Genomic DNA, 26,583 nt, shown 5'->3' on the forward strand with positions numbered 1-26,583 from the left:
AGTGCCCAGATGGTCACGAGCCGAGACAGGGCCAGAGAGCGGGGCTCCTGTAACCGTCTAGGATGGTATCTGTCTAGAAAGCAGGGCTCTGTTTGCCCATGCTCTTCTCCAGAGGTGACCCGCACACACCAGCTGGGTGCCGTTGGTGCAGACCAGCACGGGCCCGGCGCCAGGGGCATCTGGTGAGCACTTAGTTGTCTCTCACGGTCTTCCAGAAGCCTGCCGTTCCCAGGGAGCTCTGAGGCACAGCCGGCTGTGCATTGGGCAGCCAGTGGCAGGGTCAGCAGTGTGAATCTGCTGGCCTCAAGCTCTGGGGAGCATTTCTTCAGACTCCCTTGTGCTGGAGCTGACTTGCTGGCAGTGGGCTGGGTTTAAGGCTTCAAACAAGGAGCCCCGGAGGACCGAAAGGCCGCTGCACCAGAGAAAGGACCCATGGATCGTTTCCTCTAAAGATGGCACGCCGAGAATCCCGTGTGCTGTGAGAACTGACGCCGTGTCCCCTCAGCAGGAAGGTGGTCTTGTTTGCACGTCTTCTCTCCCAGCTCATGGCTGGTCCTTGGCGGCTCGGCTCAGGGTAGAGGGTTAGGGCCTAGAGGCCTTTCGTGGTGCAGCTTCCACAAGCAGTTGGTGATGCTCCGAGTGCTCTGAGCTGGTTCTCGGTCAGAATTGGTTGGGAATCTCACTGACAGTGGAAAGCCCTGGAGGAGAAGGCTTAGACATCAGCCCAAGGTTCCTACCTGGTAGTTCTGGAAAGACAGTGAGAACTTTGGGTTCTAGAAGAAGGTGAGCTTGAGGGAGCCCTTCTGCAGAGGGCCCGCAGGGTGCCCTCTCACAGCTCTAGTCCAGACAGACAGACAGACGACCAGGAGGCTGGCTGGTGTTCAGCGTGACTCAGGGAATTAATCCGAAGACCCGAGCTTAATCATTCAAGCTCTGAGTCTTCTGAGAGGTGAAATCAAGAACACCTCTGGGGTGATTCTGACTGCCCCCTTATCCGAGAAGGGTGATGTCGCCCACCTCTCAAGTTCTGGGAGACTCGGGGTCCTCCTCTTTGCTGTGGCCCCGAGACCCTGACGGTCACTTTGTTTCCGACAGAGGCGGCCTCAGCAACATGCTGTTCCAGTGCTCCCTGCCCGACGCGATGGCCACCGTTGCTGACGAGCCCCGGACCGTGCTGCTCCGGCTCTACGGAGCGATTCTCCAAATGGTGAGCGCCTGCGCGGCTTTGGGAGTGGGAGGGGCCGTGTTAGGTTTGATCGTCCTTTCCCCTAAAGTGTCTGGGAAGAGAATGAGTGTAAGTATTTGACTGATGCTCTCGAAGTATTGCAATAGCGGCTGTCACTTGAGCTGGGCTGCACAGCTTGCCCTACTGTTTTGCATCCTAAGTCCATTCCTGTTTCTAACAGGCGTATTAAGTAAATTAGTACAGATATGGCCCCGGTTTTATACACAGAGAAGAGATCATGCTGGTTAAATCTCTAGTACTCGCTTTTTCTTTTTTCCATTCCTTTCAATTGTATCAAGTTGGTGAGAATAGACAGCAAGACGTGCACCAATCTTAACAGCTTCTACATAAAATCAGACGCCATTCTGCTTGGCTAGCCATTCTCACCCCCTCTTTCCAAGAGCTCTCCCAGGAGCATGAACTCGCTGCCCCCCCTGAGGTCTCATCCCATTCTTCCCGTTGCGAGAGTCATTTGATCCCACAGAGATCGGAGCAGAGTTTCATGCCCATGGCAGACCGTTGACGTTAAATTATTGTTTGGCTTTAAGAGAACCTCAGTGGGTATTTTTGGTTTAAGATGTAAAGATTATCTCGGGGCAATGGTTGAGGAGTTCACCCACTCTCTGTGGCTCCAGAAAGTCTAGAGTCCATGAGAAATTGAGGTGCTCTGTTGGGCATTTTTTTGGAAATCTTTGGAGCTCTTACCCTGAAATGTTCAGCGTAGAGCTAGCGTATTCCAGTCGTGCACGGAAGGCGCTGCGTCTACAGCAGAATCCCCGCCATCCTGGAGGCCGCTGCCTGCTGGAGGAAGTAGGCGCCCAGTGACTTATTAACCTCCCGTGGAGATTTCTTGAAATCTTCGCATTTGTTAGATTTGCAATCTTTTAAAATCTTTGATATGACTTAAGTGATTTTATACAGTTTAGTTTGTCATTTAAGTAGATCATTTGAATTGCCTGATCAGAGCAATGATAGGATACTATCAATAACCAGGTTTGTTGTTGTTGTTTTTAACTATGCTGTGAACTTACTGACCATGTGGAAATGTTTGGTGGGTATTTCTGTGGAGAAATTAATGCCGGTTTTCATCTTCTTTGCAAGGGCCCCTCATAGCTCCATAAAGGAGAGCTGGTTGGTGTCTGATTTAATTGTTTAAAAGAATAGTCTGTTTCGGCTCTTATCTACTCAGATTTAATTTTTTTGAAAAGTCTGTTTCACCTGGACCCACAAAGCGGTTTATGTCCACACCTGGATTCTTTGACTCCATCTTTAGAAATCGTAAGGTGGAAGCCTGCAGTCTAGAAGTGGATTTGTTTAAAACTCAGCAGCATGGGAACGAACCTTTCTTTGTCTCACTGTTCCTGACTGTCAGGCTGCGGAAGCAGTAAAGATTGGACCGGGCCGGATCCCGTCAAGCAGGTCTGCAGGTCCCATAGCTCTTCCACAGCAATGTGTGTCTTACCACAAAAGCCGGGGGTCACGCTGTCAGGAGGTCCACCCAGCTGGCCCAGAGCCAGGGCCTCCGTTGAAACTACTTCGCAGCCACCGGCCCCTCTGTGGTGGTGCTCAGCAGAAGATGCCAAGTTCAGCTCCCCTGCCAGCCCGGGTTTCCATGTCATCGAATTGCACTTAGTGCGCAGCCTTTGAAGGGAGCACTCCACAAGGTCCCTCTGGTAGTTTTAATGAGCGAAGCCTTTTCAGTAAGAACAGTCTCCTGCTCATTTGCATTTAAGCAATCCTTCCACAGCCCGTCGGTGGCCCCCTGCTGAAAGGGCAGGTGATGGAGCCTGTGGCGTGGGAGTCTGACAAGACTGAGCTTTTCTTCCTGACGTGAGTGGAAGCTTTCTCTGGGCGCACATTTTTGCTCCTCCTCCAACCAGATGCAATCAAGTAACTCAGGAAAGGACATAGGATCATGGAAGCCGCTTCAGATGGATTGAACTCGCTTGACTGGTTTCCAGAGCGACAGCGGGCACTTGGCACATCCCTCCCCAGTGGTGTTTTTGCCAGACTGATGTTGACTGAGTTTCTCTTCCCCATGCCCCTCCACTGACGAAGCCTGGGAACCTGCTGGCGGAAGCATTCTGGATAGATTTTGTTCCTTAAATGAAATGAAAACTTGCTCTGTGAGTAAATAGGCAAATGTCTAACCATCACCCAGTTAACTAGACAGCAGACGCCTTTTCATCGAAGGAAAAACATCCGCCATTGATTCCCTTCACGGGGAATCAGCAGAAGGAGCCCTGAGCCCGAGCACACTTCTCCACGTCTCCCTTCTCCTTTTCCGGGCCCAGCTGTCAGCTAGGCGTTGTGGTCGGTGGACAGCGGGGTGCATGGTAGAGGTTGCTGAGGAAGGCTCGGGGACCGACCCCGCTGACCCTCCTGTGTCCCAGCACCACCCCAGCTTCCTTCCACATGGCTCCCAGTCAGCCTGAATCGCCAGTTCTGTGTGTTTGTTTGAAAAGGGCGTGGAGCACTCATTTGCTGGTTTATGAGCAACTGTTTGGAATCAGTCCAGCCTGTAATGGAGGAAGGGACATCAGTAGTTTATACAGCCACCACATAAAGGCCAGACTGGATAGGAAGTGGCCAGAAGGGGTCAGGGCAGAGCCCCAAGAGGGAACCACATGGCTGACCCATGGTGAGGTCTCAGATGGAGGTGAAGGGGCACAACGAGGGCTCAGTCTTCCTGCCCCGTTGCTCCTCACTCGGCCTCACAAGCAGGCAGCCCTGCATGCGCCTTTGGGCCCCCACGGGGAGTGTAGCAGTCGTTCCCCCCCATCAGCCCCATCAGTAGGGCAGTGGGAGCCTTTAAGGAGTTAGAATGTGCTGCTGCTTCGAAAAATGGCCCTTGGAGACAGCGCACAATGACAGGCCCGGTTATTCTGTCCCAGTGTGCGGCTTCACAGTGTGGCCCGTGGGCTCGCCTTAATCTTCTGTCCCCTCTTTCCTTGTCTCACTGTGGTGCTGCGAGCCCCAGGGTCCTCCAATGGCGGCAGCAGCGAGGTGGCTGCTCTTGGCTTAGTTCCTTCAGGGTTAGTAGCAGGCCACCCACGTAAAGCCTTGTGAATGGGGCTGAGCTCAGTTTCTGTCCCCCAAATGTGTGCCTGCAGCCCCTGTGCTGTATAAGACGAGACCTGGCAGACTTCCTCCCTGTGGCTGGAGGTTTTATTTGATTGGTAGGGCCTTGTGAAACATCCTGGTCCCACCAGGGGATGAATGAGTCCTTTGTAATCAGCACGGGAGAAGACAATGGTTCCTAAAACCGCTGTGCACGATCTATGCTGTGCGTGGTGCATGCCGTTACTGCACACGCAGCTGCCGCTCTGATCACGCACTTAACACGGTCTGTTTCACACAGACTCGTGTCCATCTCGTAAGGCGATTATTTCTTGATGAACTCAACTCTACAGATCACCCCTCACTAAGCGAGGGCCACTTCGAAGATGTTTTGAGACGTAATAGTTCTGCCTTTCCATTGTGGGAAGAGAGGTCATCCCTAGAAGAGAGCCTGCAGCTGTCTGCTGAGCTGGAATGTAACTGGATCTTTTTCCTCTCCAACACCGGAAGGAGCCCGCACCTGACAGCGCCCATGTAGCCGCCTTTGCAAGGAAGCGAGTGTGGCTGGCTGCCCGTGCGTAGCCGGCTTGGTTGTTTACCACGATGGCAGAAGATACAGCGTCTGTACCTATGTTCCCTCTGTGTGACCTGTGCCGATTGGCTGACGGCTCGGAGGCTTGTTTGTCTGCCAGGTATACTGTGAGCATGACTGCAGAGACCCGGCCTGGCTGTTCCCCGTGCTCATAGGCGTGAGAGTCCACACACGCACCGCAGGCCTCCCTCCGAGTGCTGTCTGAAAAATGTTGATGTCCTGAGGGGAGGAGGGGGTGGTTGTAAGTTGTGGAAGGGCTAATACTCGTGCATGTTTGAGTACTAACCATAAAAAGATGAAAGGTGTCGAGGCACAGAGCAGATACTGATAATTTGAAAGAAAATTTGGGTTTTGAAAGCAGAAAACAAAATGACGTGTGTCATGCCACACACACACACCCCCCATTCTTCCTGAAGTCAAAAATAAAAAAAGGGAACTATAGTAGAATAAGAGAGAACTCAGTGATAGTGATATTAAGTCCAGGCTGTTGAAAAGCCAAGTGGCTGTTTACAAAGACTGCCCGTAGAAATCAGGTCACACTTGGTGTGCACAGACAGTGCCGAGCCCTGCCAGAGACGTCCCCAGAGGCTGTGAGAGGATGCCTTGTTCTGAAAAGGTGACCGGCAGTCCCGGCTACAACTCCGACTGGCCCTTACAGGCCGTGTGTAACTTGTTCCTCCCTTTGAAAGGATTGGAACCACCCCCTCCTGGAAACAGATTCTTCATCAGAACCCTCTTGGCTTGCTGCATGTGTTGTGCTTGTATTTCACTGAAAAGGCTAACGAAGTCCCCATGCACCAAACCCACTCTCCGCCCACTGGCTTTCAGTGGGCCCCATCTCAGAGCGGCCCTCTAGGACGGGGTATACCTGTCCGTTCAAGTCGTTGTTGCCGGAGCAGACCACGCCTTGTCTTTCTTCCAGGGAGCAACCGCTGGGTTCAGTCCGCTGTGTCACCAGGATATTACCGTCAGGCTGAAAAGGAGCTGTGACGACAGTCCGGCACGCTTAGCCAGGGGCTGCCTGCAGTGGGAAGACACTTTCTCACTGACCTTAGGTCATTGGGAGTCGACATTTTTGTTTATTCTGCTTTTTAAAAATGCCCTTTCATATCCCCTTGTATTTGGAGTACAGTGTCATGATCCCAGGTTTCTAAGCAGAGTGAGCAAACAGCCCTCTGAGACAGGGGTTACACATTTTGCCTAGTGTCACCTGATCCATTGCTCCGACCCAGTGTTTCTCTGGCAACTACTCTCCGGAGGCACTTGCCAAAGGCCACGGGCCTTCCTTCTGTGCCCACCTGGTGCCGCCTTCTGGTAATGTAATCCACCTCAGGCGACTGTCTCTACTTTGGACACGCTCCAAATGCCTCTGTCTTGCTGGGGGTCCAGCTTCCGGTCCCTGGAGCGCAGACCGGAGCGCAGCCGGCCCCCCGGGAATATCTGTGTCGGGTGGCGTGAGGGTGTGGGAGACGCGCCACTTCAGCTGTCTGTGCATGTGTTCTCTGCTGCAGGCTTACCCATGCGATCGTGCCAGGTGACAGACACGATTCACGGTACAGTATGCGGCCTCGGGAGGCGGAGCCCCTCTCCAGCTGTTGGTCTTTCTCCCTTTTTGTCCTTGGGCCCCCAAAATGCTTTGTACAGACACAGTTGTAATGCTTGTTAAGTGGCACCAGCTACAGTCTGTGCTGTGCTTTAAAAAGAAGTACTGTGATAGGGTGTCAAAATGTTACTCAGATTGAATATATCCCTTTTGGGGTATTTGTTTTATTTCTGCCTTTTTTTTTTAAATTTTTATTTTTAGCCAAAGCAAAACAGATCCCCCCACTTCTGTTTCCTCAGTAGAAAATGACGAGCGTTTAGTACTTTTAGAAATACCTGAGCCTCAACCCTGCAGATGGAATCTGGGGTCCCACTGCCCTCCATGGCCTTCTACAATCCAAAGGGACTCACTTAGGGACTTCAGCCTTTAAAGAGATGCCACCTAGGCACATGGACCCACCTCCTCACCATCAACTCGTGCCTCTCCCAGGCCCCAGCGGGGTCACCTTTCTGAACGTCCCGCCTAAGGTCCTGACAGCAGCCCAGAGAGCCTGAGACGTGAGGACGCTCCTGGGAAACTGTTGCGTGCACGCCACCCCCAGGCGTTCTTGCCTCAGCTCGGTCAGCTCTGGGGGATGGAGACCCCCATGGGTTAGCCGGCTGGGGAGGTCCTGTTCGCTGGGCTCCCACACGCCTGGGTGAGCTAGCTCGTGGATTTAGTCTGCCCGTGTAGTGACGCCCATCCAGTAAGCCACTGCATGTGTTCAAGGAAGTTGAAAGCATCACATTACTTTAGGGTGGGCCGTGGGGTAATTAACATTCTTCTCAAGACAAGACTGAGGTGGTCAGGAATCAGGAAGACTAAGTTACTGTTGTTCCCAGTGCTCCTGCAAGCCTGTCCTCTAGAAGAGTTTCAGAAAGCTGTCAAAAAAGCAAAGCACACACAATGTTTCCATTCCTTTCCTAGCCATCTGGGAGTAGGACGGTCAGGCCCCCTGCGAAGAACCCAGACTGCAGTGAGGGCACGGATGAGTCAGGGCTGCTGAAGGCTGGAGGATAGCAGGGTTCTCTGCCCCCAGCAGGACCTCACGTGCCGTCGTCACCTTAGGGTGATGCCCTTCTCTCAGATGGTGAAGCCCAGAGGGGATAGGGGCTGCTCGCGCTCGCTCTCTCTCTCTCTCTCGCTCTCTCTCTCTCTCTCTCTCTCTCTCTCTCGTGCCTAGTTCCTTAGTCATTCATTTGTGACTCCCAAGATGTTTAAAAGACCACAGCCAATTTACTGACTGAGCCATTTGGTTCTTTTTTGCAGGGAAAGAGTGTTACATAAGCTCCTACAGACTCTTTATTTGTAGTATTACATTTCTGTTGTCACAGTAGTATTACAACATTATGACTGGTGATGATTTCTTTCGTAAGTGCCGTTTTATTTCACCGCCTGTCGTCTTTGTAGCCGACTCCGCACGTCTTCCAGCCTGTCCACAAGCAGGTGGCCCAGTAGCACCGTGTATCTTTACAGAGGTCTTGAAAGTAACTCTCAGGTGTCACAGATGTTTTTAACGGCCTTTGAGTTAGCCGTAGGAGCCCTGCTGGTGAGGTGGTTCTGCGTAGGACTGCTCAGTTCAAGGTCAGCAGTGCCCCGTGGGAGAAAGACAGGGCTTTCTACCCTCATCAAGTGTTACAGTCTCAGAACCCCCAGGGGCAGTTCCCCCGGGTTCTACAGGATGCTGTGAGTCAGCCTCAGCCCTTTGGCAGTGAGCTCAGCTTTGCGTGAGAGCAGTCTTTCTTGAGCTCGGGGACGAGCACAGTTCTAGGGACAGCTAGGTGTCCTCCCACATGGTGCAGCTGAGTGTCCCGTTTGGTTCCCCTCCTGACTTAACAGGGACTGGTCAGGTGACAGGGGTTTCCCAGGCCCGCTGGCAGAGGCAGGTTGAGGAAATGTACCCTCTCAGGGCACCAGGTCTCTTCAACCGCCAGAGACGGAAGCTCCCGGTACACCGGGTTGCTTAGAAGAGAACGCTGTCGAAACCGAAAGCTGTGTTGGACACAGTTGAACTCAATGCTAGTTTCTCATTCCCTCCTCCAAAGCAAGGGGATGTTTGGAAGTCCTTCATAGTAGTAGCATTACTTTCATCACCTTATTTCAAGAGCCAGCACCTTTCACCGTGATCTTTGCCAGAAAGAGGAACATTGGAAACCTGGTACCAAGTGTACTGACTATAATGAAATTGACATGCACTGTAAGCGCTCCTTGATAAATCATAGAATTTAGATTTTTAGAAGCTTAAGTTTCTACTGTACAAATTCTTGACCACACAAAGCAAACTTAACTTCAGAAACCGCCTATAGCTTTAAGAGCAAAAGTGGAGAGATAAAAATCACCCCCTGTGGTACTGTTCCCCTTTCACCCATTCCATTTCCTGCTGCGCAGCTCGGCTTCCGATAGCTCCTCTTGGGAACGGAGCCAGATCTAGGGAGAATGGGCGGAAGGAAGGAGGTCATCTCCAGTGACTTTCTCAGCAGCTCTCCGCGGCATCATTCACACACTGGACACACGCAGGCCAGTGATTTCTAGCATCTTTAGAGTTGGGTGGCTTCTTACAGAAAGAAGCATTTTGATTTCTCGGGTCTTGATATTTTAATGCTTAATTTTAGATTAAAAAAAAGTAATTATGGGAATGTGAGGCCCATACAAAAGTGGACAGAAGGGGTAATGCCCACAGGTATCCACTCCCCACTACCCTTCCCCTTTTCCCCTGGGGCTCCTAGGGAGCAGATTTCACCAAACACCCACTCCATCAAGGCGACTCCCCCTCACAGTGGGCCCTGTGGGACAGAAGGGAGCTGGTCTAGAATGAGTCTTGAAGGGAGCAGCTGCTGGGTTGAAAATGCTGGATACTTACCCCGTCCCACCGCCAATGCTTCCTGAAGCACCTCCCCACCATCCTGGCGATTTCAGTTCCCGCAGGAGACGCTGGAATAGGTTGTCACAGAGCTAGGCCGAGAAAAAGGACACGTGATGCTGAAAACAAACATTCCAATACCTGTGCCAAAGTCCACCGATTCCCAAGGTCTTGGAGTTCCTCTCCTGGCCTCCCATCCAGCGATGTGAGTGGGCCCCTTCCCGCCTCACCTCAGGGCTTCCCGTCCCGGGACCGTGCACCTCTCACCCTTGTTAGAGACAAGGCGCCAGGGAACCCGTTCCTTCTCTGCTGAGGAAACAGACCAGGGCGTGGATCACGCAGAAGCCCACCTCACCTTCCTGATGGTGCTCCCCGAGGGGGGGGCCGGGCCGGGCACATGACACAAGGGCACATGTCCTCTGTGAGATGTTAAAGGGATGGTGATGGCACTAACCCATTTGTCACTTTGGATGACATGGCTTTCTTCCAAGAGCACCATCAGATGGGGAGAGGGCCTTCTGTTGGCTACGTGGCCCGTTCACTGTATCTCCCTAAGAAGATACAGTTAGAGGAGGGACCACTTGGGTATAACGAGGGGTATGTAGAATGTTCTGCAGGTCAAATCCCGTTACAGCATGTTTCAGATGGTCTCCAAATTCCTGATGTGTTAACATATGAGTGTTAATGTATATCAAACTGTAGGGCCTCCTTTAATCTTCCTGCAGGGAGGGGAAGTGTGGGAAATGATGGCATTGGGGGGGAGGGGCATTTTAATCTTGCTATCTCGTTCTATTGAACAGCGTTGCCGGTGTCCCCAGGGCTGGGATCATGGATGTAAGTGCTCCCTTGTCTTGGGTGCCCTTGGAGTTTGCTGGCCTTGGGCCACATGGTCCCGAGTGCCTTCAGCATCAGCATTTGCCTGGTGCTTTGGGGGATTCATCCAAGGTGGTGCCCCTCGTCCTTTGGGGCTCCTGGACCATGTGGAGAAGTGACGCCTCGCGTCTACATGGCCAGGAACAGACTGGAGTGGAGGAAGAGAAAAGAAAAGCCTCCCTAGTTACTCCTTCCCGGGGCCACGTCTGGCTTCCGTCCAGCCGTCAGCAAAGGCCCAACTGCATTTGGTGGTATTTTGATTTCGTGGCATTTGGTGTAACGGGATTTAACCTGCAGCCTCTCTCATGAGAGCGATGCGGAAGACCCAGGTGAAAGTACCCTCTCCTCATTTGTATTTGCTGTCCTCTGTGCCAGGGTACTGCACTGTGTGTTAAAAGCCTTTGAAGATCATGTACGTGCAGGCATTAATCATTGCCTTTTGCAGATAGCTTCTCCACGGACATGGGTTATTGATTCTGTTGACCCTGGCTTGAGCGGGACGGACCCCCGCAGCCTGTGTGTCACAACAGCCTGACGCGCCTGTGGGCTGGGGGCTCCGGATCTGCTGTGGGGCCTGGCTGCTGTCAGCCACTCGGCGTTCCGGACGGTGCTAGAGTAGCTGGTGTTGCTTAACGAGGCGTTTTTCCCGCCCACACCTTTCACCCTCGGCACAGGTATTTTTGATAAAGCTGTGGAGTGGAAAGGTATGTTTTTGTTTTTTGTTGTCTTTTTTTTTTTTTAGGGGAATGTTCAAGAATTTATCACCGTAACGCTTTTTAAGAGGCTCCTCCCTCATGTGTCTGACTTGAACAGACTTTAATTGTAACCACGAGCCACCCTCCTTTTAGAGGCAATGCTGATGTGTACATTTTTTTGACACGCTAGTTAAGTATTTGCCTGGAAATACCTTTGCCCATTCCCTTATCTTGAACGATTGTATGAGGTTGAAGCCCTTTGGGGGGTGGGGGTGGTCTGTGCCACGAAGAAGGTAGTCCCGATGCTGGTGGTCAGTAACGATCCAGTTGGTGGCTGTTGTCAGAACCCTGGTTACCAGGGCCCTGCGGTCGCATTGAGGAAAGTGAAGCAGGCGAGTCCTGTCATGGACCCACGTGTGCACACAATCCTCTTTAATGGTGGCGGGGCTTTCTAAGTAGTCAGTGATGACGGCCACCAGCGCCTGGGCATATGGCTCGTCCCCCCGGCCTGCCTGGCTGAGTCCTCACTGGCCGTGGCGTTCCCAGGTGTGCCCCTGCCCCTGGGCCGGCGTTGGCCTGCAGGACCACGCGGCTCTGTTAGCAGCCAGCCAGCACGACCATCTTGCTGTAAGACTGCTGGGAAGAGCGTGCTCTGCCTACTGTCCTCCCGCAGTGAAATTGTTCCGCGGCTCGGGCACGCAGGGTGGCTGGTGAAGCTTCCGCTTTGGTCCCCCGGCACAGCCCTTTCCCCCAAAGAAGCAAAGCTATCTCTGAGGTGTCGGTACCCGAGGTGGAGATGTACAGGGTCCCGAGGTGGCTGCCGGTCCTGCCCATGGGCTTGGTGTGTTTGTAAGCCCTGACTGCCCTGCTGCTGCCACCCGCGTGTTCCCGTCTCACCAGGAGTGTCTGCTTCTCTCGTCCGTAGAGGTCCTGTGATAAAGAGGAATCCGAGCAAGCTCAGAGTGGAAATGAGTTTCAAGTAAGTAACGAAGTCTGCTCTGCCCCTGCGCGAACTGCGACCGCGGTGCCTGCCGCCCTGGGAAAGCCCTCCTGGTCAGTCGTAGAGGGAGCCACCGCAGCGAGACGGACTGTGTGCAGGGTGGGCGGCAGGGGCCTTCCGGGCAATTGAGGCAGCATGTCTTGCTGGCCATCTTGACAGCATAGCATCTGGGATGCTCAGAAATGGACACTCTGGGTGCATAGTGTCCCAATGCCGCCAGCGCCGGTGTCTCTCATGCCTGTGGCCCATGCGGAGAAAGCTGGGTCACTCACTGCCCAGCTGCTCTCTTCCCTGGGGGCCCCATTGGGCTTCTTCCCTGGCTGAACAACCTTGTTTCCTGAGCTTGAGCAACCCCAGTCTCTGCAAAGGTAGCAGGTTTGAACTGGGAGAGCAACAGGAGGGTCCCCGACCACTTATGGAGGCCCAGAGTGGGTGTCTGGGCAGTGAAGCAGTGACTTCTAAGACACACACACACACACACACACACACACACACACACACACACACACACACACACACACTGGTTTTGCTAACGGTATACTAAAGATTAAAAAGTAAAAGCCAATTTGCTGTTCAAGACCTCTCTACAGTTCAAAAGCAAAGATGCCCCTCTGAGGACTGAGGGGCACCTGACCCCAGCCGTGGTATTTCAGTCACCTCAGGTACATGCAAAGCTGGGCAGCGAATCAGGAAGACCACAGAATTGGTGGTGCCTTTGAGTGGCCGTGGGGGGGAGGGGACTGTTGGACATACCACGGACCTTCAGAAGAAGGAACGCATCTGTCTGGCCAGAATGCCTGTACTTTGGGCGCAGTTATCAGGAGAGGGACACGTCTGTCGACAAGGACGTCGTGCCAGGAAAGAGGCAGACCCTGACCGAGGCGGGTGACCTGGTGGTTGCAGCGATGGGCTCCAGCCTGGCTCCGTCATTGGGACGGCTCTGTGGGACGTGACTCGGTGACCCCCGCAACAGCAGCGCTCCCACAGCTCCTGCTTCTCAGGGTGGGTGTGTTGCCTTCCTTGCCATGACACAGGCCTACAGACTTTTGCTCGGGGCCTGGACTGGGGAGAGCCTTATTCAGTCTGCACCCCCACCCCCACCCCAGAGCCAAACCGGAGCCTAGCAGGAAGCAGGGAGACAAAGCAGTTGTCCGGCACCCACCTTCCAGAGGGTTGTTAGGGTGTTGGGAAGGAGCGGGCTTCTGAAGGGTGCCGGGATCTGAGCAGCAGGTCAGAGCGAGCACACCTGCGATGGCAGAGCCTGCCTGCGGGGCTCGCAGGAACGAGAATGGCCTGAAGCCCCAGGACGTGGAGTTCCCCTGCCGAGCTTCCTTCCCCAGTGACCTCAGACGTGACCCTGGGCCCGAGATCAAACTCTGGTCGCACACACCGCAGACCCCCCTTGATGCCCCGCCCCCAGAAGTGTCCCCAGGCTCCCACGTCATAATTTGCCCGCTCGTCTTGACTGGAAAGCACTTTGCTGTCGGGGCAGCCTCCTGACTCACTCGTAGGGAGCCTGGAGAGCCAGGTGGCACTGCCTCGCGGCCTGTCCCAGGCTGCCATCACGCTCCCGCCAGCGGCTGGTGGCCTTCAACGTCAGTGTCCGAGGGGGAGGGTTCCCCTCCTTTGTCACATGGCCCTTCCGCTTCGAGGTCTCGGCTCTATCCTCGTAGTGGGGAGGAAGGTGTCTCGTATCTTTGACCCGGCACTGCAGACGTGCTGTGGTGGCTTCTTGGGGTCCGTGGTGCTAACAGAGTGTGTTACTGAGAACGAACCCTCCACAGGAGCTGGGGGAGCTTGCTCCCTCCCTTCCGCCCTGCCGAAGCCAGCCGGGTTGACCTCACCAGCACCTGACGCGCAGGCCCCCCAGTCCATCCTTGTGACAAGAATGCTCCTTCCTCTCCCCGGCTCCTCTCGCTGCTGCCCCGCTGGGGCTAGTGTGGTGGGCAGCCCCTCCCCTAGGAGGGCGTCCAGTGCCAACTGGTTGGTTGGTGGTTTGGGGGTTTTCCCTTCTAAATGGGACTGATTGGTCAGTCACAAGTCAGAATGTACACAGACATGCACAGCTCGGTAGCCTCTTCCTGGGCATCCAGCGCCATGGCTGGCTTTCCGGCAGCTGGGCCGCCATTCCCACCCTCCTCCTCCTCCTAGTCCTTCCTCCCTGCTGGCCAGGCACTCTGGCCCCAGGGGGAGCTGGGCCCGTCTTTTGAGGGGCTCTTGTTGCTTTGACCCCATGAGAGAGTGCCTCCAAGAGCATCGTGCTCACAGCCGGCCTTGCTCGGCTGACGATTGGTAACGGACACCAGGCAGTGGGTATGTGTCAGACTGGGTACTCGAGCAACCCACCCCCACCCCGTTTGCAGTCAGAAATCTCGGAAAAGTGTAGAGAGAAACAGAAAGCCTTGCCCATTTGGCTGGAAGAAATTGATGTGTGGGGGTTAGCAGCAGCACCCATCTATTCGAGGAGCTGGTCACTTGTCCTGGACCCTTCTTCAGCCACCCCTCTCCCTAGGCGACCTCATCCAGGACTCCAGGGTTTGTGTCTTTGAGCAGGCGTCCTCCCCTCCCACCCCCACCACACTCCACGCTCCGTTACCTCTCCTTTGCCACAACCACCCAGGCTGTCGGTGTGGGGACTCCCAGAATGTAAGCTCCCTGAGGGCTGGGGGCCTTCTGTGCCCACTCTTGTTTCCCAGGTGCCTGGCACAGGCACGGGTACCCGGCACGTGGCTGGACTTCTGACGCCAAAGTGAAAACAGTATTGATCATCTCTGCAGAGAAAGCAGGGCTGTGTTCCTGCCATCCCCACCCCCAACAGTGCTAGGACAATGCTAGAAGATTCCAACGTGTCCCCATCGCTGATATGTGGGCTGCACAGCTCATTCCACCGGAGGCCCGGGCAGCGCTGTAAGCGTGGTGGCCATTTCCCAGCAGTTCGTGCTGACTTCCTGTCGTGTATGGTCAGTCTTCCAAGATGGCAGCTTTGGGGAACCGTGGAGAGCCACCTAACTCCACGTGCACTGGGAAACCAGGACAGACGTGTGGCTCGCGCACTTCCACTGTAGGCTTGATGGTGGTGACCTAGAGCATGTCTTCAAGCCTGCCTGTCCTGGTCACCAGTGTCGGGCCAGCCCAGTGCCCTGCAGCCTGCCGTGCTGCCCAGAAGGGAGCTGAGAGCACGGTGATGGCTGCGGAACTCGGGGTGCCTGGCTCCAAAACCCCACTCGCTGGCGATGGCTGGGGACACGGTTGGATGTTTTGAGGTGGGAGATTGGGCAGCCGGCCGAGTGCTGCAGAGAGCCGCAGCCTGGCGGTGCCTTCATTTCGGCCCTGCGTGTCAGTCCCGTGGCCACGGGGCTCTGGGCTGCGTTGCCCAGGCTGGCTGCTCCGTGGGCGGCAGTGGCGTGTCCGGTGAGAAGGACGTTCTCGAGCCTGTTGGGTACGGAATCTTGCTCCGGGGGCAGGAGTTTGGTTGCTGGCATGTGCATACCAGTGTTGCCGGCTAGTAAATAAAGCCCTGGCTCAGAAGAGGGGCGAGGCCATCTGGGGACCACCGGCAGACTGTCCCCTCACCCTCACCCTCACCGCGGAACATGCCCGGAGCGCCCTCTCGGTCTCCCGGCTGCTGGACTGGACGCCAAATCTGCTGGAGGCACATGGGCCCTCGCCAACCCTGAGGATACTCTTCGCCTTCAGAAGCGATGGCCCCTGTGCCGCCATCGCACCAGGCAGTGTGGGAAGCCCACAAATCACAGGGTCTTTGCCAAGAACCCCCTTTCCTAGGAGTGAGAGTTGAGGTGCTGTAGTGGCCGCGGCTGCCACCACCAAGGAAGGGCACCTGGCACCCAGCACCCACAGGAAACGTGGGCCTTGTCGTTGCAGGGGGCCGAGGCCATGGTCCTGGAGAGTGTGATGTTCGCCATCCTCGCTGAGCGGGCTCTGGGCCCCAAGCTCTATGGGATTTTCCCCCAGGGTCGCCTGGAGCAGTTCATTCCAGTAAGTCCTGGGACGGCCTCAGACTCCCAATGCCATCTTGTCTGAAGAGAGACCTTGTCCCCAAAGTTGCTGGCAGGGTCTCCTGATGCTGCCCACCTAGGCTGGGCCCTTGGGTGCCTATCCTCTGATGAGCCCACTCCTCACTCCCCGCTGCATCTCTGGGCACATCCCACCACACACGCTCACTCTCCGCACATGTTCTAGTTGCCCCACGGTGGAGGATGTCCCACCCCGTGTGCCCTCACCCCTGCTCAGAGCCTAGTTTGAATCCCCATTTCACGAAGTCAGGGCTCCTTGAACGCTGACCAGTGTGTTGCTGGGACACTGACGGTGAGCCGAGTGTCCCTGCCATCGTCCCAGCTCCGAGATGCAATGGGCAGTGCTGGGCCTTCAGTGAATGTGCTGGCTGGGGGGTGGCAGGGCTGGCGGCCTGCACTTTCCCTCACAGGCCCCAGTACTGCTGGCCACCCTGCATGTGTGTGCCTGCGTGCACAAGGGAGGGCCGGCAGGAGGCTCTAGATGTAGCCACCACTGGGCCCTGCCCATGCCTAGGGGGCCGAGGGCGGAGTGCAGTGCAGTGCCCGTCAGACACTGGCCCCTGCGCCTCAGGGAAATGTGTGTTCCGTTCCAGAGCCGGCGATTAGACACCGAAGAGTTAAGTTTACCAGACATTTCTGCAGACATCGCTGAGAAAATGGCCACCTTTCATGGCATGAAGATGCCCTTCAACAAGGAACCCAAGTGGCTTTTTGGAACCATGGAAAAGTAAGTGGGTCAGCTCCGGGCGAACGTGGCTGATTACACTGAAGACCCTGCCCTGCGGGCTCCAGGAGAGGCAGTGCTTTGTGGGGCTCGTGAGCAGTTCCCGGGAGACAGTGTTTGGGAAAACTTGTTGGCAGGGTTGGAATCACAGGTGGGGCAGGGTGCTGACCCTTTGCCCTCACTGTTTGGCAGATACCTCAATCAGGTGCTGAGAATTAACTTCACCGGGGACAAGAAAACAAAACTGCACCGACTCCTGAGCTACAACCTGCCTGTGGAAATGGGGAAGCTGAGGTGAGCGAGCGCTGGCCTGAGCAGCACATGCAGCCGGGGAGCGGCAGCGGTCTCGCCGTCACCGGCATGGGCACTCGCATGGTGCCTCGGCCGGCCGTGGCGTTTCACTGGGGGCGGGGGTATTGGTACTTTCTCTCCTTTTGTATCTGTGTGTGTGGTGGTTTGGGTGGAAGGCTCCAGAGCCGAGCAGTTTTCTGCTCACCCATGTGGACACACTTTGTCCGCCTGTCCTGTCCCTCCCTCCAGTCAGTCAGCGGGTTTCCTGAAGGAACTGGGATTCCACATGGGTTTAAGCAGAAGGTGGGTGTGCTCGGGTGGGCAGAGTGGTCTTGCTCGTGTGTGCATGCGCGCACGCTCACGCGTTTTCTGGTGTGTATAAAAGTCTGTGAACTCGGGCGATGAGGCGGGGCATAGACATTATGGAAGAACTTGGAAACACTGTGACAGCGACCAACCTGTGGCTCAGACACTGGGCGGATGCTTGCTGCGGGATGTGCTGGGCGCAGAATTGCCCAGACCTGGAGGCCGTGTCTGGGCTGCAGGGGCCTCCACTGGACAAGCGAGTCACAAGAGGCTGCCCTTGCTTTCCAGAACGCTGCTCGAATCCACTCCGTCTCCAGTGGTGTTTTGTCACAACGACTGTCAGGAAGGTAAGGACCGCTCCCATCCTGCTCAGGCGGGCCGTGTGGCTGACTCCCTGCTCCCAGGTCACCCTGGGCGTGCACGAGCAATGCAGACAGTCACAGTGCGCAGCCGCCGGGGAGGCTGGCCTCCCTCTTGGAGACTTGGACTGCCGTGTGGATGTGGTAGGAGGAGCCTCCTGTTAGGGAATGCCAGTCCCTGCCCCTCTGTAAAATCTGGACTCACAGAGAGCAGGGCGGGCGGGGCAGAGCCTGTCTGGTGGCGGTGCTCCCACTCCCGGATTTAAAATTTCCCTGGAGCATCCATCGGGAAAACCACCCAACCAGCCAGGGAGAAAGCAGCTGGCCTGTGTCACCAGGCCAGGCTTTGCCCTCCGCGCAGCGCAGCGCAGCGCAGCCCAGCCCCTCCACCCGGTTCTTGTGTTCGCGGTGGCCGGGCCCTCTGCTCCAGAAAGCGCCCAGGCCCTGGTGCCCCCACTGCCCCAGCCTGGCCCTCAGAGGTCCCACCCCCCCCCCTGCGAGGCGCAGCTTTGCCATCACTGCTGGGAATAGATAACAGCGCTGTGTCCCGGCCAGGCCCACCATTGTGCCTGTCATTTTGAGAGTTGTCCCCAGTTGATGATAAGCAGGCAGTCGGAGCTAGGAGGCAGGATGCCGAGGCTGCTGGCTGTGGGCATTGCCCTCCTGGAGGTGGGCTTTCTGTCCATCCCCGAGAGCTTGGCTCAAGTGGTGGCCGAATGTGGAAGGGGCTCCGGCTCTCTTCTGCATCCTCCGGGTCAGAGCCCGGAGTCACGACGTGGTGCTGGCCTCTCTCAGGTAACATCTTGCTGCTGGATGGCCAGGGCGGCTCTGAGAAGCAGCGGCTGATGCTCATCGACTTCGAGTACAGTAGCTACAACTACAGGTAGGGGTAGAGCCCCGCCCGGGGCAGCCCGGGCCCCTTGATGAGGTGAGAAAGCCCAGGCGCTTGATGAAACCCTCCCCCACTTGGTGGCAGCCCTGCAGGGGTGGGGGTGGAGGGGGGGGGGGGGGGGGGGGGGGGGGGGGGGGGGGGGGGGGGGGGGGGGGGGTAGGGGAGGGTGTCAGGGCGCAGTTCTTTGGGGTCCTGTGTGCTGGGCCCTGTGCACGTGCGTGCACATGTGTACATGCCCCCACTCGTTGTGCCCTCACGACTGCAGGGGCTTCGACATTGGCAATCACTTCTGTGAGTGGATGTATGATTACACCTACGAGAAGTACCCATTCTTCCACGCCAACCTCCTGCACTACCCTACCCGGAGACAGCAGGTAGGCCCTCGTTCCACCCTGGCCCTTGTTGCTGAAAACACACCCAGCCACATAGGCGCCAGTCTGAGATAAAGTCTCACCACCCCCACTCCGAAGGGGCATTCTGGCTGCTCCCCGCCAGCATGTCCGACCGCCCTACACAGTGTTTGCCCCGAACTTAGGGGTGAGCTGAGAGCAGCAGGGCCCACTCACTGTGTCCCTCACTTTCCAGGCCCGCTCCCGAGAGGCCGCTCCAAGTGGGTGGGACACGGCCGCTGTGGACCCGCGCAGAGCTTAACACAGTCCTTTGTCTGTTTTGTTTCCTAAGCTCCATTTTATCTCCCACTACTTGGCTGTCTTCCAAAGTGACTTTGAAGCTCTCTGCAGTGAGGAGAAGTCGGCGATAGAGGAGGCTGTGTTACTGGAGGTCAACAGGTACGGTGCCTCTGACAGTAGAGGCAGGCAGTGCACCTCGGATGTGTGTGGGCAAGGAGGCTTCTGGGAGCGCTGGCATCACCAGGCGACCCTAGGACTTGGGTTTCGTCAGGAACAGGACATTGGGTGGCCCAGGGTTGCGGCCCTTCTGGGTCAGGCGTGCGGCACGCCCTGTGTGCAAGGCAGTCATGCATGCACCTGAGTCCCAAACTTGGATCTGCACATATAGACTTCCGTGTAGTCATCAGCCACTGCGGGTCAGTCGGTCAGCACCAGCAAGGGTTGTTTGTGTGACGGGGGTGGGGCTGCTGGAAACGGAGTGGAGGATGTGGGGTGACATGAAGTGGTTTATGTGGGAATGGTCAGGGGCTCTTAGGAACGTCGAATAGGCTCCCCCAACCCAACACAGGCACTGCAGGCCATGGGGCTGATGCCATGGGCCCTGAGTAATAGAGCTGCCGCCCAGGCAGAGCCCAGCCTTGCCAGTATGGCCAGAGGCCCTTGCTTACATCCCAGGAATGAGAAGCCTGTGGGTGTGTTTCCATCGGGGAGTCTGTCTGCTGTTGGCCGCAGGTGAGTGGGGTCAGGAGAACACAGGGCCTACCTCCACCCGCACTTACCCAGGAGGCTCATTGGTGCCCATCAGGCCTGGCGGACACCGCTCGTCCCTGTGCCGGTGGACGACAGTGCCATTTGTGCTTGCAGGTTTGCCCTGGCGTCCCATTTCTTCTGGGGCCTGTGGTCCATCATCCAAGCCAAGATCTCATCCATCGAGTTTGGCTACATGGTAGGTGTTTCCTCTGCCCACCCCAGCCTGGACTCTCGGGTGCTGGCCCCTCCGCCCTGTGAGCATGTGACCCCGGGCTGCTTGCTGCTCTAAAGATGCTTCCACCCCAGAGCCTCTAGGGCCTGCCTCGCCTCCCTGCCTCAGACCAGCACTGTATAGTGGGCGCTCCAAAAATCCTGCCCTTGCCAGCCCTGCCGCCGTTAGGTGGGGGCAGGGATCCCCACCCCATCGTCCAGTCCCCGGGGCCAATGAGGATAGAAAAGCTCCTCTCATTGTTGGAGGGGTCACAGCGGAGAGTGTCAAGGCTCAGTCTCCAGAGTGGCAGGGGCTCTGTGTGGTCAGCAGCCCAGTGTGTAACCACGGGGCTGGGGCTGCACCTTCAGTTGTTTTACAGTGGTTTTGATTCACGTGAACTATTTGGGGAAGGTGTTTTAGTGTGTTTTCTTCCGTGGGCGAGATCTGTACACTGGAAATGACAAGCCATCTCTCAAAGCATAGCCCTGACCTGCAGGTGACGGCAGCAGTGTGAGGTGCTGGGCAAACACGCAGCCCCGGGCTGCCTCGGGGCAGCCCCACTCATCCCTGCAGGGACGCTGGAGGTCAGGGGCAATGGTTTTCTTCTTCAGATGGTTGAGGGCTGGGGGACGTGTGACTGTAACAGTGCCCAAGCGTCCCCACCCAGCCCAGCCTCCCATGCTGGGGCGGAATGACAGGGCTCAGCACCCCTGTAGTTCCTGGGACGAGTCCTGGGGTGGGGTGGGGGGGGTGGAGTCTTGACCGGTTTGGGCAGGGCGGACAGTAGGCTGCCAAGGGGAGAAAGCCTGGTCTCCTGTTCCCCTCTGAGCTGTCCCTTTGTGTGCTGTCTCCTAGGACTATGCCCAGGCCAGGTTTGATGCCTATTTTGATCAGAAGAAGCAGCTCGGGGTGTGACCAGGGGTGGCCTTGCCACCCCTCACCACTGGACCACATGCTGCGGAGGCAGCTGGGCAGGGCCCCCTGTGCTCTCCTCTCTGGACCTGCGGCAAGAGGGTGCTGTTGAGGCCTGGCTCCAGCGCCCAGCTGTGTATGATACTAAAGACTGTATTCAAACGGAGTAGCCTTTCTTTTACATCCCGTTCACGACCTCACCAGCCCCGGAAAAGAGCTGGGGCCGCAGAACCCCTGTGCCCGCCGGCCTAGCACCCACCACCTGGGGCTGGGAGCCTGTGGGCAGTGCTGCGTGCTCCTCCCCCCTGGATGAGCGTGCCAGGACCCTGACGGGCTTGCTCTCCGTCTCTGGGGGGAGATACCGCTGACTCCGAGGCTTTACCTGGACTGGCTCCCTTGGCCTGCTGCCAGCGGTCACGGGGTGGACGCTACGCCCCTGGCTCTTCTACCTATCTGGTTACAGGCGGACTTGACTGGCTCAAGCTTTGGCACTGTGTCTCCAGGCCTGCTAACTCCAGCCTTAGGGCAGCCGGCCGTGCTGGCCCCGTGCCCACATCCTCCCACCCGCACTTGGACCAGGTTGCGACGACCTCAGAGGCACGCCTCGTGGTTCCCTGGGCATGGCCTCTTGGGTGACCTCCTCCAAAGTGCCCTTCTGTGGTCACTCTGGGGACCAGAGGCCTGCGTGGTATGCAGGAGCAGGTGAGAAGTTGTATGTATAAAGTGCCCATTGGGGTAAACCTAGATTTTTTTTGACTCTGAATTCTGATTTGACTTGTTTTTGTCACACATTCCTGCTCCCACGGAGACTGGACTATATGACAATAAAAATGTTTAAAGAAATACCATCGAGCCGTCACCTTCGGATGTGTCCTGGGACGTGCGCTACCTTTCCCTGCTGGCCCTCGGCCTGAATCATTCTCTGGGGCCTTCCCAGGGCTGCTCCAAAGGGGGTTATCTGGGAGGCCGCGCTGCAGGCTGCGCTCAGGCTCTGGCTGCTCCATCTGTGAGCCACCCAGCAGGCCGTCTCACTGTCCCCGGCACCCAGCACTTAGCCCTGCCGTCCCCCAGGGGCAAAGCCTGAGGAGTGCGAGGACCTGGGGACGGTGGCGGCTGAGGCAGTGGGACACAGTGGCTGGGGGCAGTGTGACTGTCTACCACCTAAACAGTGTTTCTACACCCAACAGCACAAGACAAAAGGCCCTTACTCCTGCTTAAAATTGCCAGCGTTCTCACACTTGGACAAAAAGGCCCCAATTTAAAAGGGGGGCCCTGGTGCCACCGTGCAAGTGCCCGGATGCTGACTAACAGGTTGAGAGGGAACGTCCACCCGCCAGCCTATGCAGGCAGTAAAGCAGCCAGCGCCTCCCCGAGGCCCTCCACCACTCAGAACCACCTCTGCCTCCACCCCACCTCCTGGCCCAGCCTCTGGCCCTCCCCCCAGAAGCCACCCCACGGTCCCTGGCCCATCCCCACCGGAGCGACTGGTTGGCAGTGGGAAGTCCATTCTGTTCTCAGTCTGCACGCTTGCCTGGCTCCTGGGCAGAGCTTGGCCATCCCGGGTCACTGACCAAGACCTCAGCCTCCACCTGCTACCCTGGCTGTTCCTGGCCCAGCTGTTGACCACACTCCCATGAGCTCACACCAGGGCCTGACCCCCCAGAGACCCCATAGTCATTGTCAGAGGCTGCCCCCACCTCTGAACCCAGATGCTGATACCCACAAAATGTCATGGTTCCTGGCACACTCCCTCCTCACTGCCCTCCACAGCCCGCCTCAGACCTGGCCACGAGCAGAGTGGCAAAGCCCCAGCAGATAGGGGGAGCGCTGCGGGCAGCACGTGCGCCCACCCAGCAAGGGGGAGGCCTACCCTTTCTTGGACCCTCAAGGCCTTTGGTGGGGGGCACCACTGCCCAGGCAGAGCCATCTGTGCCCAGCTGGGGCCAAGCCCCAGACATCCGCCAGATCCACAAGATGCACCCCAAGCCGGTCCTTAAAGCCGGTTTGCACACCTCACAGAGGGGGAACGCACTCCTGCACACTGGCTGCCTGAGGAAATTTATCTTTTGCTGGAATGTGCTGGAAGCTTCCTCCTAGGTCTGCCCCTGGGCTGCCCTCACCTCTGAAGCCAGATGCTGTTGCGGGACCTCCACACCACAGCATTACCCCAACCCAAGGTGCTTGGAGGGCTCCCCGAGACACACCCGCTCCCCCACCACCCCCAGAACAAGACAGGCTGGAGGCAGCTCCTGGACCTCACTCTTCACTCCTTTATTTCCTCCATCGGGGGATAAGGGCGGGGCGTGTGTGTGTGTGTGAGAGAGAGAGAGAGGTGTGGGGGCTATTCCTCTTCTGGGGCAAAGGTGAAAGGGTTCAGCTTGTAGCCAGTGCCCAAGTAGAACTTGTTCTGGAACTCCACCCTGGAGGGGAGGGCAACAGGTGGATCAGGTGGCCTCAGACCTCCCCTCACACCCTCCCCCAACCTGCCGGCACTCACCAGTGCAGCCGCAGGGCGTGCAGGAAGGCCGAGAGCCCCTCCATAACCAGCAGGATGGCCAGGGTCAGCACTGCGAAGGCTGCGAACACGGGCACCAGCACGGCCGCCGCCACTCCCAGCTCCCGCCCCTCACGCAGGCCCACGCGCATCACCATGGCCCACAGCACTTCCGACAGCTCTGGGGGCGGCACAGAGTTGACAGCCTGAGCTCACTGCCCACCACCCCCTCGAGGGCCTTGCCTAGGAGCACAGCAGGGATGCCACCAGGAACCCTCCCCGGCCAGGCCACTCACGGGCATGTGCCAGGCTGAGGGCCCAGAGGCGCAGGTAGGAGGCCGTGTTGGAGATGCAGCCCAGGCAGAACTCGATGGTGTGGATGGCCTGGTGCATGAAGACTTCCGAGAAGATGAACTGCAGCAGGGCAGGGGCCACAGTTAGGGGACGGCGGGGCCCTTGGCTGCCCACACCCCGCCAGGCAGGCAGGCCGGCCCCACACTTACCTCAGTGTGCTCCTCGGCCCCGGGGAACCCTGCCTTTTCCTCATCAGAGCCCAAGCCGTTCACGGACATGGAGCCATCGGATTCCAGGAGCCCGGCCTTGTCCTGGTCCTGGGCAGGGCAGCAGCATCAGCGACCCCCACAGCGTTAGGGGCACATCTCCCAACCAGCGCCCCCTGCCCTCTCAGCCTCTACTGACCTGCTGGGTGCCCGAAGGCTGCCTGGGCGGGTGGTGGCGGCGGCGACGGCGGTGCTGCCAGTGCAGGTACAAAGGCGTTCCCAGCAGCAGGACAGGCACCATGACCAAGGCCAGGACCACCAGCGTGGACTGGACCGCCTCCTGCGGGGGGCGGGGAGGGGGGGGCAGAGCTGGTGCAGAAAGGCCTACCGCAGGCCTCCCTCGGGCCCGTGCTGCACCCCCGCCTCCAGAGCCCCTCGTTTTAAACATGCAGCGAGGAGGGCTCAGCCTTCTAGAACCTTCTATGCATGAACTCAGAGCTCTACCCTGCTGCCTCTGGGTTCCCTCGGCCCGTGTTCCAGTCCTCTGTCAGACCAGGACACCGGAGTTCTGAGTGGGGCCCTGACCACGGGACCCAGGAGGGGTGTGCGGCTGGCTCCGCGGCCCCCACCCACCTGCCCACGGTACAGCTGCTGGTTGGTAGGGCTGCGGGAGAAGAGGAACATGTTGATGAAGTGGATGAGGATGCTGGGGGCTGAGGCGGCTTTGGCGACGGTGACACACAGCCACTTGTAGGTGACCATGAAGACGAGGTAGCCAAAGAGCCCGAGCAGGAAGACCAGCTGGGGCAGGAATTCCAGCAGCAGCCGGTGGTACTGGCCAAAGTGCCTGGGCCGGGTGAAAGGGAAGCGGGTCACATGTGCCAGCTCTGTTCGGCCAGGGCCCCCTGGCCCACCACCACCTGAGGTGCTGGCTCTCACACGTGGTTGAAGACCCCCAGGACCACCCCGAAGGCCATGTGGGTGACCCCCAGCACCACGGACATCTTCATCTTGAAGGAGTTCAGGAAGCTCAGGTGGTTGTCGGCCAGGCTCCAGATCTGGTGGGGCAGGATGGCACTCATCGCCCTGTCTGTGCGCAGTGGCGCCTGCAACACCAGGGCCCACCCACCTGCTGCCTCCCTGCTGGGCAGCTCTGGGCCTCATTCAGTGCCCTTACAAACAAGCATCATATACAAACAACCCCCCCCACACACACACACACATGTCTTTGTGTCTGTTACAGATAGGATGACTGCTCCTTCCACTAGAGAGGGGTGGCCTGAAAGGCGGGACCCACTCTATCTCTGCCCCCGAGGCCCCAGAAGGGGATGCAGCAGAGGGGGGAGGGAGAGGGCAGTGGGTCCAGAGCCCCCAGGCCCCTCCCACCCTCGGGCGGCACCACCTGCCTCAGAGCACCCAGGACTCACGGGGTCGATGCCAAAGGGGTAGGGTCCACGGAAGACACCGGTGACGTTCGGGTCCAGTGTGAGCAGTGGGTGCTGGGCCAGGTAGGCATCACTGTGGGCAAGTGTGATTTGGACGGAGCCAATGGGCGGGTCAGAGGGTGGAGCTGTGGGGCTAAGGAGAAGCCTAGCGGGCAGAGGGCAGGACCGTGCAGGCATGGGGCGGAGTCATGGCCTCACCTCCAACCTGATTGGTTGACCATGGAGGCCACGCTCCAGCCAGAGGGGAAGATGGTGGTGGCACGGCTGAAGCACTCGTTGTAGATGAAGCCGGTGTAGACGGAGAAGAGGCCCATGAGCAGGAGCAGGTAGCGACCCCCGAAGAAGGTCTGCCAGATCTGGGGTGGGGAGGCTCAGCACCATGAGGGACTGTCCGGCCCTGCCGCCCCGCCATTCCACCCCAGACCCCGCCAGACCCTCACCTCGTTTTGCGCAGCCTTGACCGCAGGCCGGTCCTCGGCCAGCACCATGGCTAGCGCGAAGAGGAACATGAGCAGCCCGTGGCCCACGTCGCCGAACATCACGGCGAAGAGGAAGGGGAAGGTGATGATGGTGTAGGGCGCTGGGGGTGGAAGAGGCAGTCAGCCGGGCCCCAGGAGGGTCCATGCCAGGGCACGAGCATGTGCCCTCCTGCAGTGTCTCAAGCCCCGGTCTGAGGCCCCAGACGGTGCAGAGGGACGTTTGCGTGTTGAGGGCCCGAGCCTGTGGGCGTGTAATCGCCCACCGCTTGCAGCTGTGTGAACTTAGGCTCCATCGTTATGCTCTCTGGGCTGCCATTTCCCTCTGTAAAAGCTGCCTCGGTGGCGAGGGATTTATGCTACTGGGCTGTTAATCGCAAGGTCAGCAGTTCGAAACCACCAGCCTCTCGGAGGGAGCGAGACAAGCTTTCTACTCCTGTAAAAAGTTGTAGTCTGGGTGAGTTCTACCTTGTCCTAGAGGGTCGTCGCCACGAGTGGTCAGCGGGGACTCGATGGCAGTGAGTTCAAAGGGGCCCTGGTGGCGCAGCAGTTAAGCGCGCTACGGCTGGAACCCCTCCGTACCCCCGCGGTCTGTCTGTTTGCTAAGAGCACAGCTCAGAAATCCTATGGAGTCGGTTGGGTAAGGTTGGGTTCTGGGCACGTTTGAGATGGA

The 26,583-nt window shown here is 57.6% G+C and overlaps 2 protein-coding genes across 6 annotated transcripts in view; one reads left to right on the top strand and one right to left on the bottom strand.

Moving 5' to 3' along the window:
- The first annotated feature begins 489 nt into the window (after nucleotides 1-489).
- On the top strand, nucleotides 490-21,843 carry CHKA (choline kinase alpha). 4 transcript variants are annotated; one of them, XM_004713591.2, is made up of 12 exons: nucleotides 490-512; nucleotides 1,096-1,207; nucleotides 11,813-11,866; nucleotides 15,770-15,883; nucleotides 16,515-16,648; nucleotides 16,838-16,939; nucleotides 17,531-17,589; nucleotides 18,397-18,484; nucleotides 18,759-18,867; nucleotides 19,175-19,281; nucleotides 19,987-20,068; nucleotides 20,939-21,843. In XM_004713591.2, the coding sequence occupies exons 2-12, from the start codon at nucleotides 1,112-1,114 to the stop codon at nucleotides 20,996-20,998; spliced, it is 1,005 nt and encodes a 334-aa protein (XP_004713648.1). In that variant the 5' UTR covers nucleotides 490-512; nucleotides 1,096-1,111; the 3' UTR covers nucleotides 20,999-21,843. The 4 variants fall into 4 exon arrangements, with proteins under 4 accessions (XP_004713648.1, XP_045153266.1, XP_045153265.1 ...); XM_045297330.1 differs by lacking the exon at nucleotides 490-512 and adding an exon at nucleotides 6,389-6,430 and having other exon boundaries at nucleotides 1,119-1,207; nucleotides 10,120-11,866; XM_045297331.1 differs by lacking the exon at nucleotides 11,813-11,866.
- Nucleotides 21,844-23,245: 1,402 nt separating this feature from the next.
- Nucleotides 23,246-26,583, bottom strand: part of TCIRG1 (T cell immune regulator 1, ATPase H+ transporting V0 subunit a3) — a 12,341-nt gene continuing 9,003 nt past the window's right edge. For both annotated transcript variants that reach the window (XM_004713590.2, XM_045297237.1), the window contains exons 11-20: nucleotides 25,875-26,014; nucleotides 25,633-25,790; nucleotides 25,417-25,507; nucleotides 24,929-25,047; nucleotides 24,623-24,836; nucleotides 24,189-24,329; nucleotides 23,993-24,100; nucleotides 23,786-23,903; nucleotides 23,493-23,670; nucleotides 23,246-23,415 (exon numbers count right to left, since the gene is read on the bottom strand). In XM_004713590.2, coding sequence (XP_004713647.1) covers nucleotides 23,337-23,415; nucleotides 23,493-23,670; nucleotides 23,786-23,903; nucleotides 23,993-24,100; nucleotides 24,189-24,329; nucleotides 24,623-24,836; nucleotides 24,929-25,047; nucleotides 25,417-25,507; nucleotides 25,633-25,790; nucleotides 25,875-26,014 — 1,346 coding nt within the window. In that variant the 3' untranslated portion in view covers nucleotides 23,246-23,336. The remainder of the gene's footprint in view (nucleotides 23,416-23,492; nucleotides 23,671-23,785; nucleotides 23,904-23,992; nucleotides 24,101-24,188; nucleotides 24,330-24,622; nucleotides 24,837-24,928; nucleotides 25,048-25,416; nucleotides 25,508-25,632; nucleotides 25,791-25,874; nucleotides 26,015-26,583) is intronic.

The sequence above is a fragment of the Echinops telfairi genome, unplaced genomic scaffold, assembly GCF_000313985.2.
Source record: "Echinops telfairi isolate 266 unplaced genomic scaffold, ASM31398v2 ScPeMD7_7417;HRSCAF=8455, whole genome shotgun sequence".
NCBI classification, from domain to species: Eukaryota; Metazoa; Chordata; class Mammalia; order Afrosoricida; family Tenrecidae; genus Echinops; species Echinops telfairi.

What these genes read in the sequence shown, in the direction of transcription:
- CHKA (XM_004713591.2), top strand. Translation starts at nt 1,112, where the DNA reads ATGCTGTTCCAGTGCTCCCTGCCCGACGCGATGGCCACCGTTGCTGAC. An exon ending in ACGGAGCGATTCTCCAAATG is followed by an intron (nt 1,208 to 11,812) that starts GTGAGCGCCTGC and finishes TCTCGTCCGTAG; the next exon opens with AGGTCCTGTGATAAAGAGGA. An exon ending in GCCTGGAGCAGTTCATTCCA is followed by an intron (nt 15,884 to 16,514) that starts GTAAGTCCTGGG and finishes GTTCCGTTCCAG; the next exon opens with AGCCGGCGATTAGACACCGA.